Source organism: Athalia rosae, chromosome 2 (assembly GCF_917208135.1).
Source record: "Athalia rosae chromosome 2, iyAthRosa1.1, whole genome shotgun sequence".
NCBI lineage: Eukaryota > Metazoa > Arthropoda > Insecta > Hymenoptera > Athaliidae > Athalia > Athalia rosae.
The window spans coordinates 7,431,030-7,445,334 of record NC_064027.1 but is presented as its reverse complement, the minus strand read 5'-3'; the positions used below and the strand labels follow the sequence as shown (position 1 = coordinate 7,445,334).

Genomic DNA, 14,305 nt, shown 5'->3' with positions numbered 1-14,305 from the left:
GTGAAAAACTCGCTCTCTACACATTAACTGCAAGCTACTGAATCATAGTTATCGTCGCTCAGAAGGAGCCTAGCGAAAAACTGGAACCAAACACGCACAGTTGCATGCTAAACTGTGATGTCAGTACTAGGAAGCATGCATGATGATACAAAATGAAAAGGTGAGAGGCATGGGTAGGTAAGGATCGAGGAATTCTTGATATAACGATAAGAAGCGCAACCCGAAAGCCTATCCTGTAACAAGCGGCAGCACAGTCATGGATAAATAGGGTTTTGGGATCGAATTCAGGAGAAGTGCTGCCTCCTCAGATACCGCTACGATGGATTTAACGATGCATCGAAGAATATGCCCTTACTCAACCATTCTGATTAAATGATATACACACAGGCAGACAGGAAGCCATCGGGTCTGAAGCATAACAGAGCGCATGATGTCAATTACAATGAAAATAAGAATGAATGATTCAATACCGTGGTCACAGTAATTGATAAGATTTGATGTACAAATAGGTATTCTTCCTGATTGAACAAAACAATCTGAGCTCACGTATAAATTCGATACAGTGAACATGACAATTTCAATATACTTTACAACACAATGATTAGCTGTTTATTTTCATACGATCATCAATAGCATATAGCGTACAGACCCTCTATTAAGCAGCAAAGTTCCTGATTGTTAACCATGGTTCCGACAGCGAAAACTCAACTGTTTTAAAATAAATACACAACAGAATAACAATAGAATCATCCTCAAGAGAAAGCAACGTCAACGTCAACTCATTCAAAAGCGACATTATTAAAGAGCAGCTCATTTCAATGTGATCCCCATTCGTGGTATTTTTTTCCTTTCTCCTAACCATGGACTTGTAGAATTGCTTCGTGAACCGTCTTTCCTGATGGATTACTTGCAATACATGCGTATGTTCCACCATGACTCGAGGTTACAGTTTCAATCAATAGTACACTGGTTCTCGGTCCTAGTATTCCTGTTGTGTATCCCATGAACTGGGACAATGGTTCCCCATTGAATCTCCAAGTGATATTTATTGGTGTATCTCCAACCATCACCATGCAAGCTACTTGAGCTGCTTGTCCAGCATAAATTGGCTGATCTCCAAAATCAAATGGGCTGATGCGTGGTAGTACTGCAATATGTTGTTGAATGATCACAAGTTGCATGGTATCATATCCGTCAACTTTTCGGGTGTTTTTTTTTATCCGAGTTATCTCCACAAATCTTGAGTGGTCAAGTCCATGTTCTTTCAATTTTATCAAAAAATAATTCAACGCACTATGCCCTCATATCAGCAACACCGACCTAGACATTGTTCCCTTCCGTTAGCTGATTATATTATCGTCACAACGTTCCAAAGGACGTCACCTTCGCCTAAATATTGGTTGACAATTGTACATAATGTACATTTACCTAATTCGAAGTTACCCTATAATGTTCAGAGCAGACAATCGAACTAGACGACAATCGCCTCACTATCCTTGATAGTGGGTTTGTTTTTCCATACGAGGACATTACTGGAAGGATTGGAGAGAGGGCATCCCAAGCTACAAATATTTACTTAATACGAATTTAATCAAATGAACGATAATTTAATCTACACATTAATCCAAGCATCTATTCAATGCTTCGAGCGAGACCTGGACAGACAGCTTTGATACATATTACTAGATATGCGAACAGACATATAAAGTTGTTGTACTATGGATTGTAGAAATAAGAATTTGTACAATGATCAAAACTACACGTTTAGAGGCCTTGTACCATTAACTTTTAGATGAGCGCTATGCCTTGCTTGACCGGCAGGATTGTCAGCAACACAAGCATACTCTCCGGCATGTTCTCCTCTTACAGCTGGGATAGTTAAAGCCGATACTCTGTCACCCATTGGAGTAATATGTACACCATCCCCTATCTCTAAATGGCGACCCTCAAAAAACCACCTCACGGCGATTGGTGAGTCTCCTTTCACCACAGCGCAATGAACTATTATGAGATCTCCAGAATTCATCTCGTCAAATGAAAATGGCTGAACGTGGGGAGCAACTGCAGAAAATACAAGGTTTCACAAGTTTATGAATTATTAACTTTACGTTTTTGACAAATGCCTCCCCAGCTATCTACCTAGAACGCTTCATGTTATGTATCTCAACAACAGCATAGCCAATTCCTTCCATTTTTCTTATCATTTTTCGGAAAAGGATTAACGACAATTGGATCAAGGAATGTTACAAAATAAAGAGACAAACTAATTTAAAAAAAAAGCGATATACTCTACGACAAGGAAAAGAAAATACTGAAATATTGTGAAACAAATTTATACACCATTGACAACAAGATCTGCTGATAATTCATGTCGTCCAGCAAAATTTTCTGCTATACAAGTGTACGCTCCAGCGTGTTTTGCTTGAACAGACCCTATGCTCAATATAGCACCTCGTCCACCAAGGTCCAGAATTGAAATTCCAGAATGTGGTGAAATAGAATGCCCATTCAATGTCCAGCTCAGTTTTAGAGGCTGATCGCCTTCTATTACTGCACAAGGGACCGTTACTACTTGGCCAGAGTTGAGAGGTTCGTCACCAAATGTGAATGGCAATAACCTTGGAATTACTGTAAAAACAACAGACACTCTCTCAAAAGACCTAACGAGACTAGGACTCAAATTCAAGTAATTCTAACGATACCGATGCTAACAGAATTTTGCAGACGCAATATTCTTCTTTTGGATTAAAACCAAGAACGCCAAGAACGTCGGAGTGAAACAAAGGCCACTTTATCAGTTTTATTAGCTATGATGTTTCTTATCGATTAATGTTAGTACTTTTTAGTCAATTGTCTTTTTCACTTTTCGGTTGGCTCTACCATTGACTTTCAATGTCGTCGTGTAGCTCGTTGTACCAGCTGCATTTGTTGCTGTGCATGTATAGTTTCCAGCATGCATCGATCTAGCAGATTCAATTATCAGTAGGCTAGTGCTGTTGCTGATCTTCATGGTTGATATTCCATTTGCTGAACTGACTAATTGTTCTCCGTGAAAATTCCAGGCAATTGACAAGGGACGGTCACCTTTTGCCACGTTGCAAATAAGTTGAACGTTATCTCCAGCGTTTATATCTTCCGAAGCCGTGAAAGGTGCTATGTGAGGTGCGACTGGGAAGCAGGAATACATAGGATGATCCAAAGAGTAAAATGATTTTCCACAAAGTTAAGGAGGAACAAATCAATCGTTGTAAAAAATTGTGCAAGAATAATTCAATGTAAATGTATGGACACACTGTACAACTATGGAGACGTTCACATAGGTATAGCTTTAGCTCATGAAGCCTAGAAAAAAATTCAATCGCTTCAAATACAGAAGAACCAAATACAAATGAAACTGATAGCGATAGCATGTTAACGAAAATATATTTATGCTTATGAAAGGCGTTCAAACAAATTTGATATTCGGATCATCCTATCATTTGAAGGACGATAGCGAGTCACAAGATACGATCATAAAAAAGACCATACAAAATTTCTTCTAAATCCATCGTGAATTACGTACGAACTTGTTAAAACTACACCAGAATAAAAGAAATTTAAAACTTATCAGAATGCTTGAAGAGAGAGCAAAAATACTGAGGCAGTAGCAAGACCCGAGATTTTTTTTGTACCGTTTACTGCAAGGTTTGCGTAACGAACCGCAGATCCTGCTTTATTAGATGCATGACAAGCATATTTGCCAGCATGTCTTCCACTTGCTGTTTCAACTGTGAGCATTCCAGTTCTGCTGTTAAACATTGTCGCAGTTATCATAGAATCCGTTGGATCCAATGGCAAATCATTCAAAGTCCAAATTATCTGTATCGGAAGATCACCCTTAGCTACGCTGCATTGAATTGTCACCATATCACCAGCATTTACAAAATCTTCAGCAAACATGAGCGGTTGAATCTGTGGAGCAACTGACAACGAATGCTGCTACGTTAAAAAAAGCTCTCTAACGGTAAAAAGGGTATGAACGGAAGGGTAGGAAAATTATAAAGTTTCAAAACGAATCTTAATAACGATAAGATAGACTTAGAACAATAAACGTTGCAGTTAATAATTTACTACAATAATCACAAACACCTAAGCCAACTTTCCTAGTAGTATTAACAAAATACCATTGACATCTAAAGTCGCCGAATGAGACGATGACCCTGCTTTATTGGATGCAATACAAGTATATTCTCCGGCATGTCTCGCTGCAACAGCCTCGATGGTGAGTTGCTTCAGTCGCTTTCCTGAACTAGATACTGCAATATCTAACTGTTCAGGCCTGATCGGTTCACCCTTAAATGACCACGAAATTTCTAATGGAAAATCTCCCTTGATGACCGCGCATTGTACCGATGCCATATCTCCAGCATTGATCGACTCATCACCAAACGAAAACGGACCTATCTGTGGAGCAACTATAGAAGAATTTGACACTCATGAAAATATATCGGATACCTCGGATGTGCTACAAAAAAATTATTTTCGCCACTTCTTGGTAACGGAACAAAACGCGAATCATATGGTCTGCCGAAATTGTGAATGGCAAGATGGGGAAAATAAGGAAATTAAGCAATGTTCGAGAACAGAAGGATGCCGAAATTATGCTGCTACTTATCTAACACCAAAGTGCTGAAACAAATAATAGATGACAAGAGTACCATTAACTGCCAAAGTGGCTGTATGGCTCGTAGATCCTACTATGTTACTCGCGGTACAAGTATAGTCTCCAGCGTGATGTGCGGTAACGGAGTCAATGCTGAGCAGTGAAATTTTTTTGCTTGTTTTCATTATCGAAATATCTGGATGATTTTGATGATTTATAAGCTCTCCATTCAATGTCCATTGTATTTCGATAGGATAATCGCCCTTTAGGATACTACACATTGCAGATACTTGTTCACCCCAATTGGCCGGTTCTTCTCCAATTGTGAATGAGGCAATCTGCGGTGCAACTAGAAACACCAAATCGCTAATAGACCGAAACAAATTGTATCTTCATCCCCATGGATTATCCTTAAAATGCCATCGGAATGCACCTTACGAACAAAAAATAACAATTCGACAAGCATGATGGAGCGAGCAAAACTGATACGAAATACAGTCGTGGTTGGCATGGAATAGGAATTGTCATTGCCCAGGATAAGGATTTAGTCAGAAGAGGTGTGTTCATCAATACCATTGACAGACAACGTTGACGAATGACTGCTTGCTCCAGCTTTATTCGAAGCAACACAAGTATATTCTCCGGCATGTCTTGCATTCACAGCATCAATGGTCAGTAAACTAACTCGTTTGCTAGAACTGGATATCACGATATCCGGTTGATTATTGCTAAGGGTCTCTCCATTGAATGCCCAAGTTATTTCAATGGGATAATCTCCTTTGACAATCGTGCAAACGGCAGATACCGCCTCACCCCAGTTAGCTGGTTCATCGCTGATCGTGAACGGTGCGATCTGTGGTGCAACTAAGAAGATTCATCTATCAGAGCATCGAATTTCAAGAATATATAACCGCCCTATATTGACGCTATCAATAAACTGGGGGAAAAATTCAGGTCAATGATGGGATTTTGAATGAATTCCAAACCGAAATCTATGCATTACGGCAATCAAAAAATCCTTGGTGTTTTCTGTGATTATACCGTTCACTGCTAAGGCAGCGGAATGGCTCGTGGCTCCTGCTTTGTTAGATGCGGTACAAGTATATTCTCCGGCGTGTCTCGCAGCTACGGCATCAATTGACAACAAACTAACACGTTTGCTATTCGAAATAGTTATGTCTGACTGCTGAACAGTAATAGGCTCTCCATTTAACGCCCATGTAATATCCATTGGAAAGTCTCCTTTTATTATAGAACATGTAGCTGACATCGCTTCTCCTGAGTTTGTTGGTTCATCGCCAAAAGAAAATGGAAATATCTGGGGAGCAACTGTAGCATCCAATTTTTGTTAAAAACCGTTAAAAACAAGAAACAAACTGAAACAGAGTACTATATGAACTATTTCTTTTTCCACCGACGAATAACAGACAATTAAAACAATAACAAAATTAACGAAAAATGAATTGTAAACGTAGGCTGTCATGTATGCTGCTGATAGTTTTCCATGGATACAAGGGTTTAGCTGAATTAATGACAGGGCGAAAAAGCTGGACATTGTAACAAATTGTGCATTTGAATTATGTTGTGCTCGTAAAGCGAACTAAAATTACATGGGTTCAAAACTATTGATACCATTGACAGCCAGAGTAGTTGAATGACTGACGTTTCCAGCTCTGTTCGTAGCCATACAAGTATATTCTCCCGCGTGTCTTGCTGCAACTGACTCTATGCTGACAGCGCTCATGTGCCTGTTGATTCTCGTTATAACAATATCTTCACTGCCAAAATTTATTGGATTTCCATTGAATTGCCAAACAATTTCTACTGGAAAATCACCCTTTACTATGGAACAAGTAGCGGATACCATATCACCCCAATTCGCTGGACCATCACTGATTGAGAATGGGCCTATTTGCGGCGGAACTATAAAATCACATTAGAGATCTGATTTTTTTTTTTTGTAAAGTCCTAATGGAGGGAACAAAAATATTGGAAAAAAAGCGAACCGAAAGTCAAGTATGGGATGGGAAATATGAAAGCAATGTTCTAACACCATTTATGTAAATAATGCGGTACGGTGTACCATTTACTACTAGTAATGCAGTGTAGCTCGTTCCCCCTGCAGCATTACTTGCAGTACAAGTGTATTCTCCTGAATGACTGGCTGATACAGCTTCGATTGTAAGTACGCTAACTCGTTTGCTAGTATTAATAATCGATATGTCTGGATAATTATATTTTATTGGCTCCCCGTTCAGATTCCATTCGATAGTAACAGGATGATCCCCTTTTATCACAGTGCAGGTAGCCGTGACAGTTTCACCCCAATTAGCTGGTTCCTCACTAATAACAAACGGTGCTATCTGTGGAGCGACTGATGAAGAAAAATGCTTTATCACCTTGGTTCCGAGTAGAATATGTATAGTCATTTGAATAAATATTGAAGTTTAAAGTTTTGGTATCAATTTAACAGATAATAATTCAAGTTCAAATCCTCTCTAACAACTCGAAAGACTTTCTTCTCCTAAACCCCGCTATCTGACACGCTGTGACAAAATGTGGAATAAGACCAGAAGCTGGTACGAAAAGAGTGCCATGAAAGTTGGTGGGATATTGAATATTCTTTTTTTTTATATTGTGAGGAAATTGGAACATGGGTTCATTTTTCTGGTAAAATACCATTCACAGCAAGAGTTGCTGATTGACTCGTAGCTCCAGCTTTATTAGATGCTGTACACGTGTATTCCCCAGCATGACGTGCGGCGATGGAATCTATACTCATTATACTATTCCTTTTTGTTGTGGCGACGATATTAATATCTGGGTTATTTGTTCCGATAACTTCGCCATTCAAAGCCCAAGATATATCAATTGGTAAATCGCCCTTTAAAATAACGCAAACTACAGAGATGGATTCGCCCCAGTTAACCGGTTCATCCGCCACTGTAATAGGTGCGATCTGCGGAGCAACTGAAATGTTTTTTCATCAATATCACAACATACAATTTAGAGACAGTTCGACGAATATTGCGTATTATGCCGATTTATTACCGCTGCAAAATAAAACCCATAGCTTCTCTAATCTTCTCTATGGATGTGTACATGGCATGGAGTTTGTCAGAAGAAGGGAGAGGAGTGATTGTTAAAATAATTTGAATTATTTGAAATGGAATACCATTCACTACCAAGGTAGTGGTGTAGCTTGTCGCCCCGGCTCTATTTGAGGCAGTACAGGTGTATTCGCCAGCATGTCTTGCCGAAACAGAGTCGATACTCAAGAGACTGTTTCTTTTATTCTGTGTGATCGACACATCGCGATAGTTTTCTCCAATAGGCTCTCCATTAATCGCCCAATAAATTTCAAGTGGTGAATCCCCCTTAACTATTGTACAGACCGCGGAAACAGAGTCTCCTGAATTCACCGCTTCGTCAGCTATTTCGAAAGGACCTATCTGCGGCGAAACTAACGACCAGAAGAAAATATCAATTTCTCTTCACAGAATTTTTATCCAACGTTCTAGAAATTCATCTATATTGATCAGTTGAATCACAACCAGGAAGGAGAATTAGTATGGAGATACGGGTCAACGGGACATGAAATTAGGGACGAATATTTGAGGTTTCATTGCATGAGATTGATTTTGGAAGTACCATTAACAGTCAATGTTGCAGAATGACTTGCAGCTCCTGCTCTATTGGAGGCGGTACAAGTATATACTCCAGCATGTTTTGCTTTTACCGGATCAATACTAAGTAAACTGCTTTTCTTATTAATCGAAATTGTAATGTCGGGATAATTCTTTCCAATCGGATCACCATTCAATGCCCATGAAATTTCAACTGGAGAATCCCCTTTTACAATAGAGCAAACAACAGATATCGAATCACCCCAATTGGAAGGCTCATCTGATATTTCAAATGGAACTATTTGGGGGGCAACTGAAATGTAGAAAGCGAAACATCAAAGTGGGTATACATTATTCCATCGAACAAGATGATGAATCTGACAATAAATCATGAACGAGATGTATGATCGAGTCATGAAAATAAAGTGCAGAAGGATGATGACATGGAGATAGCATACATATTCGATTTTATTCAAAGCCATATTGAAACTATTCGAATACCCAATTTTATCAAATTTGGATCAATCTACTACGTAAGATTTTCATCTTTTTTTTTCTTGATCTTAAAGAATTACGAAAAACTGATTTCGATAGAGCTTTGAACATAAAGCATCGTACACTCTATTTTAAGCTAGTGCATTTATTTTTTTGTGCATAATCCTATGTTGTACCATTAACGGTCAGAACGGCTGAACGTGTAATGAATCCAGCTACGTTGCTTGCTGAGCAGGTATATTCCCCAGCATGTCTTGCTGCCACTGAATCGATCGTTAATGTGCTAGCCCTTTTACTACTTCTACTAACAACGATATCTGAATAATCGTTTCCAATAGCTTGGCCATTCAACAACCATATGATATCTATTGGTAAATCTCCTTTCGTTACTGCGCATTGAACGGTCGCCATGTCCCCTGCATTTGCAGCTTCGTTGTCAAATGAGAAATGCCCTATCTGTGGTGCCACTAAAAGTTTGAAATATACCTTTGACAGTTGAAGGATCGATACTGATTATGGGAAATGGACAGTGCGAAGGAATATTCTGAAGACTAATAGATCATATCAAGCACATGGTAGCCATATCAATTCTCATCTTTTTTTTTAAGTTAAATTAATTGACGTTGACTGGTTAATAACCACGGATTTCAAACGTACTAGTAATTGACCAAATTGTTGAGATGGCATCACATTCTACGCCATATATAACATATATTAAATGAAAGTCTATGGAAGCCATAACGGGACTACACTACAATAATTACTATGTGCATAAATAAAAGCAAGAGAAACCAAATTAAACTACTAATATGTCATCCCATCTCAATGAATGAATTTTGCGTTATGAGGCCTCTCCACCAAATAAATCTAGATGGATTTGTTTTGGATAATATTGATATATGCTACTTTCATGTACGAACATCTTACAAAAGTGCTGGGGCTTATATGCTACCATTAACAGATAAGATGGCTGTGTGACTGTCGAATCCAGCTGCGTTCGCTGCGGTACATTTATATTTTCCAGCATGTCTTGCCGCGACGCTGTCAATACTTAGAAAGCTGACCCTTTTATTGTTGACGATATTCACATCAGGTTGATGATAATTTATTGGCTGATCATTAAAGGTCCATGTCAAATTGACTGGAAAATCACCCTTAACTATGGTGCAGGAAATTGATAGCATTTCGCCGGAGTTGAGAGGATCATCGCCAAAAGAAAATTGCAGGATTTGTGGTGCAACTATAAAAATTTTAAGGGACATTTAGCCGGTTCAGATGAGATGCATGTAATATCATTCTCAAAGACGAAAATGCGTAGATTGACAATGTATCAAAATGATTCATCACCTCAGCTTATGAAGGATTGGCCAATGAAGGAATAAACCTAAAATCGAATTGAGCTAGACTATCGCTAAAGTGCTCGCTCATCTGGGACTGGAAACCTATCAGAGTCATTTGCAGAAGACAGCAATGAACTGAAAATGAATCAGTAGACTCGCAACAACAGGATTGGGTATTTCTCACAGGTGCATGTTGGTCAGAGGACAGAGTTATGGATGAAAGGATAAAAGAAAACGTTACAGACTAGTCTGGTACCGTTTACGAATAATTCTGCCGAGTGACTAGTAGCACCAGCCTTATTAGATGCTGAACAAGTGTATTCGCCAGCATGTCGGGCCGCTACTGCTTCTATGCTCAGAAGGCTGATTTTTTTGTTTGAACTGCCAATAGTAATGTCTGTCTGATCACTTTCGATCGGTTCTCCATTGAATGCCCATGAAATAACAATGGGAAGATCTCCTTTGATCACTGAACAAGTAACTGATACTAGTTCGCCCCAATTGGCTGGTTCTTCACCAAACTCGAATGGAAGAATCTGTGGAGCGACTAGGAATATCCCGTGAGTTATTAACTGATAAATTTCAAGAGTGACACCCTGACGAGATGTATCGTAATGCCAGTGCAGATATTCCGACCGCACATAATTTGAAAAAAAAATGATAATAATAATACGAAACACACATAAAAATTACAAATACAAAAGTTACTCAATGTCGTAGACAACATAATAGAGATGAAATAAAGGTAATCAGTGATTTGAATCCAAACAACGGAATACTAACAAGGTGATGATCAAGAGATAGTTGAATTGTGACAATGAAGAGGGAAATGAAATTCAAAGGATAGGAGAGGATTTATAATTCTATGAACGTCATTCTTCTACAAATGTCAAATTAGCTACTCGATTCAACATATTTGCATATGTGTTGATAAGAGTGCATTCAAGTTATATACCATTAACAGCTAAATTCGTAGAATGACTGATGGTTCCAGCAAGATTTGATGCAGAGCAAGTATATTCCCCTGAATGTCTTGCGGTAACTCCGTCTATACTTATAGCGCTCATATGTTTGTTGATTCTAGTTACAGTTATTTCTGGATATTCTGAATTTATGATTTCACCGTTGAAAGCCCAAGTGATATCCATTGGCATATCACCTTTCAGTACCGAACAGGCTGCAGAGACAGAGTCTCCCCAATTTGCAGTTTCAGCATTGAAGGAAATTGGACCTAACTGTGGACCAACTAAATTCGATAACCTGGTTAACCCGCCAATTAGTAATAAATACTTTTCAAACATACCAGCTGTATGAATTTAATTAGTGTCCACGATCTGGTGATGTTTAGGAAAGGAAATTGGATTTAGATTTTGGAATGGAAATAAACAAATATGTAATCCTCACGGGACTAATCTACTGCCGTAAAAAATCTACACATTTTTACTATAAAAATGGAAACAAATATTTTCTCAAATACCATTGACCGCAAGTCTTTCGGTATGACTGGCACCACCCGCTTTATTAGAAGCGGCACAAGTATAGTCGCCAGCATGTCTCGCCGCGACAGCCTCAATATTTAAAGTAGTAACTCTTTTATTAACAGTATAAGTTATCCCATCAGCAGCATCAATGTGCGTAACAACATGATCGCCATGACTCCATTGAAATTCTAGTGGCAAATCTCCCTTGCGAACAGAACATTGTACGCTGATACTTTCGCCAGCATTAGCTGGTTCATCCCCGAACGTGAATGGCATTATCTGAGGAGCAACTAAAATACTGTTCTGTAATGATATGAAGTGCTTTTTCGGATTTTATGGGAATAAATTGAAGCAAGTTCCACGTTTAACTCCGTACTGTTCGTGACTGCAAAAATTCTTTCAATTACATTCGCTGTACCGTATTAAAGGAGCCATGCCAACCATACCTTCTATGATCATGTGGATGTTCAATTTATACTAAAACTGTTCACTAAGTTGACGAGATTCAATGGCCCATAATGATGCTAGAAATATAGAACGTCTAAATAACTCGCGAGACTTTTAAAGCTCCCTGTGTTTTCAAAGATAATTTAGGCATGTCTCAAGTGAGCATTCACTACGCACTTTCTAATTTCTATACCTAAATAACATATTTTCATGAAAATCGGCGATGATAAGGATGAATTGTTTAGGTAAGACAGTGGCTTGAATATATGGATGGTTGAACCAAATATTGAATACCCTCCGATTTTTTAATCAGGTAAATACACATTCAAAGCCATTATTGAAAGAAAATAAAAAAAAAAAAACAACATTCGAAATTCGATTATCGCTGAATTTAATTAACCGAGTGGTTAATCGTAAGATTTCTCGAAAATGCCCCCTTAAAGCAAAGTAAATGATAAATATTTCCAAACAATAAACTAGTTGGAAAGTCAGGGTAATGGCGGGCGACTACTTGATTGAACACTAAGAATCGATAAATTTAACAAATATGAGGAGAGTGCAGGAATGTGCGCTTGTAGCATAAATTGATAAAATTCAATGCGGGCTACGCAAAATATAATCAATTGCGAACCATTGACTATAAGAAATGTGGAATGAGATATTATTCCAGCTGCATTTTGCGCTGTACAAGTATATTCCCCTGCGTGCCTCGCAGCGATAACAGGAATCATGAGCATGCTAACTCGATCAGCAACTTTTTTTGTGAGCACGCCTGAAGCACCACCCATTTCTTCTCCAGGATAATTCCAACGTATGCTCAGAGGAAAATCCCCAGTTGAAACGATACATTGTAGATTTGCAAATTCGTACGCGTTCATGGGAAGCTTTGTAAATGCAAATGGGGCAATTGTGGGTGGCACTAGGAGCAGAAATAATTACGACTATAACTCCGAGGCCAAATTCGATACTATACAAAATTCCTAAACAGACTTCTCTGGCTCCTAATCAGAAAGTATGTTGCTAATGATTTACTGAACTTATTATTATCTTATTACGGAAGTTTATGCCAGTCTAACACATGTTATTACAGAGTGAGCAGCATATGAAACTCACTGTTGAAGACCTGAAAATATCTGAAATACGAGCACAAAAAAAAATATTCCCAGGGGTATTTGAAAGTTCAAATATTCATAAATCTCCTGTAAGAGCGAACAATTGATAGTGTGACTCAATATTGTAAGTAATTGTATAGAACCGATTCAAAAAAAATATGTAATCTGTAATGAAAAACTGTAAATCAAATATTTCGTAATATTGTGAGCGACAAAGTTCGGTTCACAAAACATAAAATGTTTTTCTGAAATATTACACGTAAACCACAAAATCGTTGGAAACCAGATTGAGCAAAATTTAGAGATATTCTTATTGATAAACGGTTTGAATCCCAATTCGCTCCATTTAATGCAGCGAGTAGGCTTTTGAATAAATGTAGTGTGAAATACGGGTTGACGAATTGTTCTGAAGATAAAATATGGCTGAAACTTACCCATTACTTGTACTTCGAGCGTTCCTCTTGCACTGTAACCTTGAGCATTGCGCGCAACACAAGCATACGTTGCTTGGTCGCTCAGTCGTTCAACGTTTTCGATGATCAGTGTGCCATTAGCGAAGACTTTTTGCTTCCTGTTGATTGGTAGGACTCTGCCATCTCTTTCCCAAATCACAGTTTCAATCGGGTAGCCAGCAACGGGGCAAGTGACGCGTAGAGTTTCACCAGCTACGATGGCTTTCTTATCCATGTGACGAATGAAGGGTAGACCGTAAACATTCAAACGTGCCGAGTGTTCAGCAGAGCCAACCTTTGAAGAAGAGAATGAAGGTCAACACCAAGAGTAACAAATCTTTTCCTAACTATGGATTGCTATTCGTTTTCTCACGTACTAAGTAATTGTGGAACTTGTTTTGGGTTACTAGTATACCTTGGAAGCTGCAATGCATTTGTACATTCCACCGTCGTTCGTATGAATGCTCGAAATATTCAAATTCGAAACGACGTCTCCGTTGACAGTAACGTATTGTCCAACTTGGAGTCGATCAGTATTTGAGAGCCGTTTTCCATCAAGTTCCCACGTAATTTCTGGTGTTGGGTTTCCACTCGCGATACATTTCAGAAAAACGCTGGGTCCAGGCTGCAGAGTGTCTTCACCAAATGTCTGTCGGATTTGTGGTGGTTCAACTGCAACAGGAGTGAAATCGGTAAGCTTATTGATACGA

The 14,305-nt window shown here is 38.7% G+C and overlaps 1 protein-coding gene across 38 annotated transcripts in view; it reads right to left on the bottom strand.

Annotated features, from left to right (window-relative positions):
• Positions 1-14,305, bottom strand: part of LOC105684601 (Down syndrome cell adhesion molecule-like protein Dscam2) — a 61,937-nt gene that overhangs the window by 10,547 nt on the left and 37,085 nt on the right. For 13 of the 38 annotated variants that reach the window (XM_020851582.2, XM_048650746.1, XM_048650736.1 and 10 more), the window contains exons 9-11: positions 14,011-14,267; positions 13,578-13,890; positions 10,360-10,650 (exon numbers count right to left, since the gene is read on the bottom strand). In XM_020851582.2, the coding sequence (XP_020707241.1) occupies positions 10,360-10,650; positions 13,578-13,890; positions 14,011-14,267 (861 nt within the window). Of the gene's footprint in view, positions 1-2,340; positions 2,629-2,880; positions 3,169-5,215; positions 5,507-5,683; positions 5,972-7,817; positions 8,106-8,293; positions 8,582-8,939; positions 9,231-10,359; positions 10,651-11,580; positions 11,875-13,577; positions 13,891-14,010; positions 14,268-14,305 lie in introns of all 38 variants that reach the window. The other 25 variants (XM_048650741.1, XM_048650740.1, XM_048650735.1 and 22 more) reach the window with 8 other exon arrangements.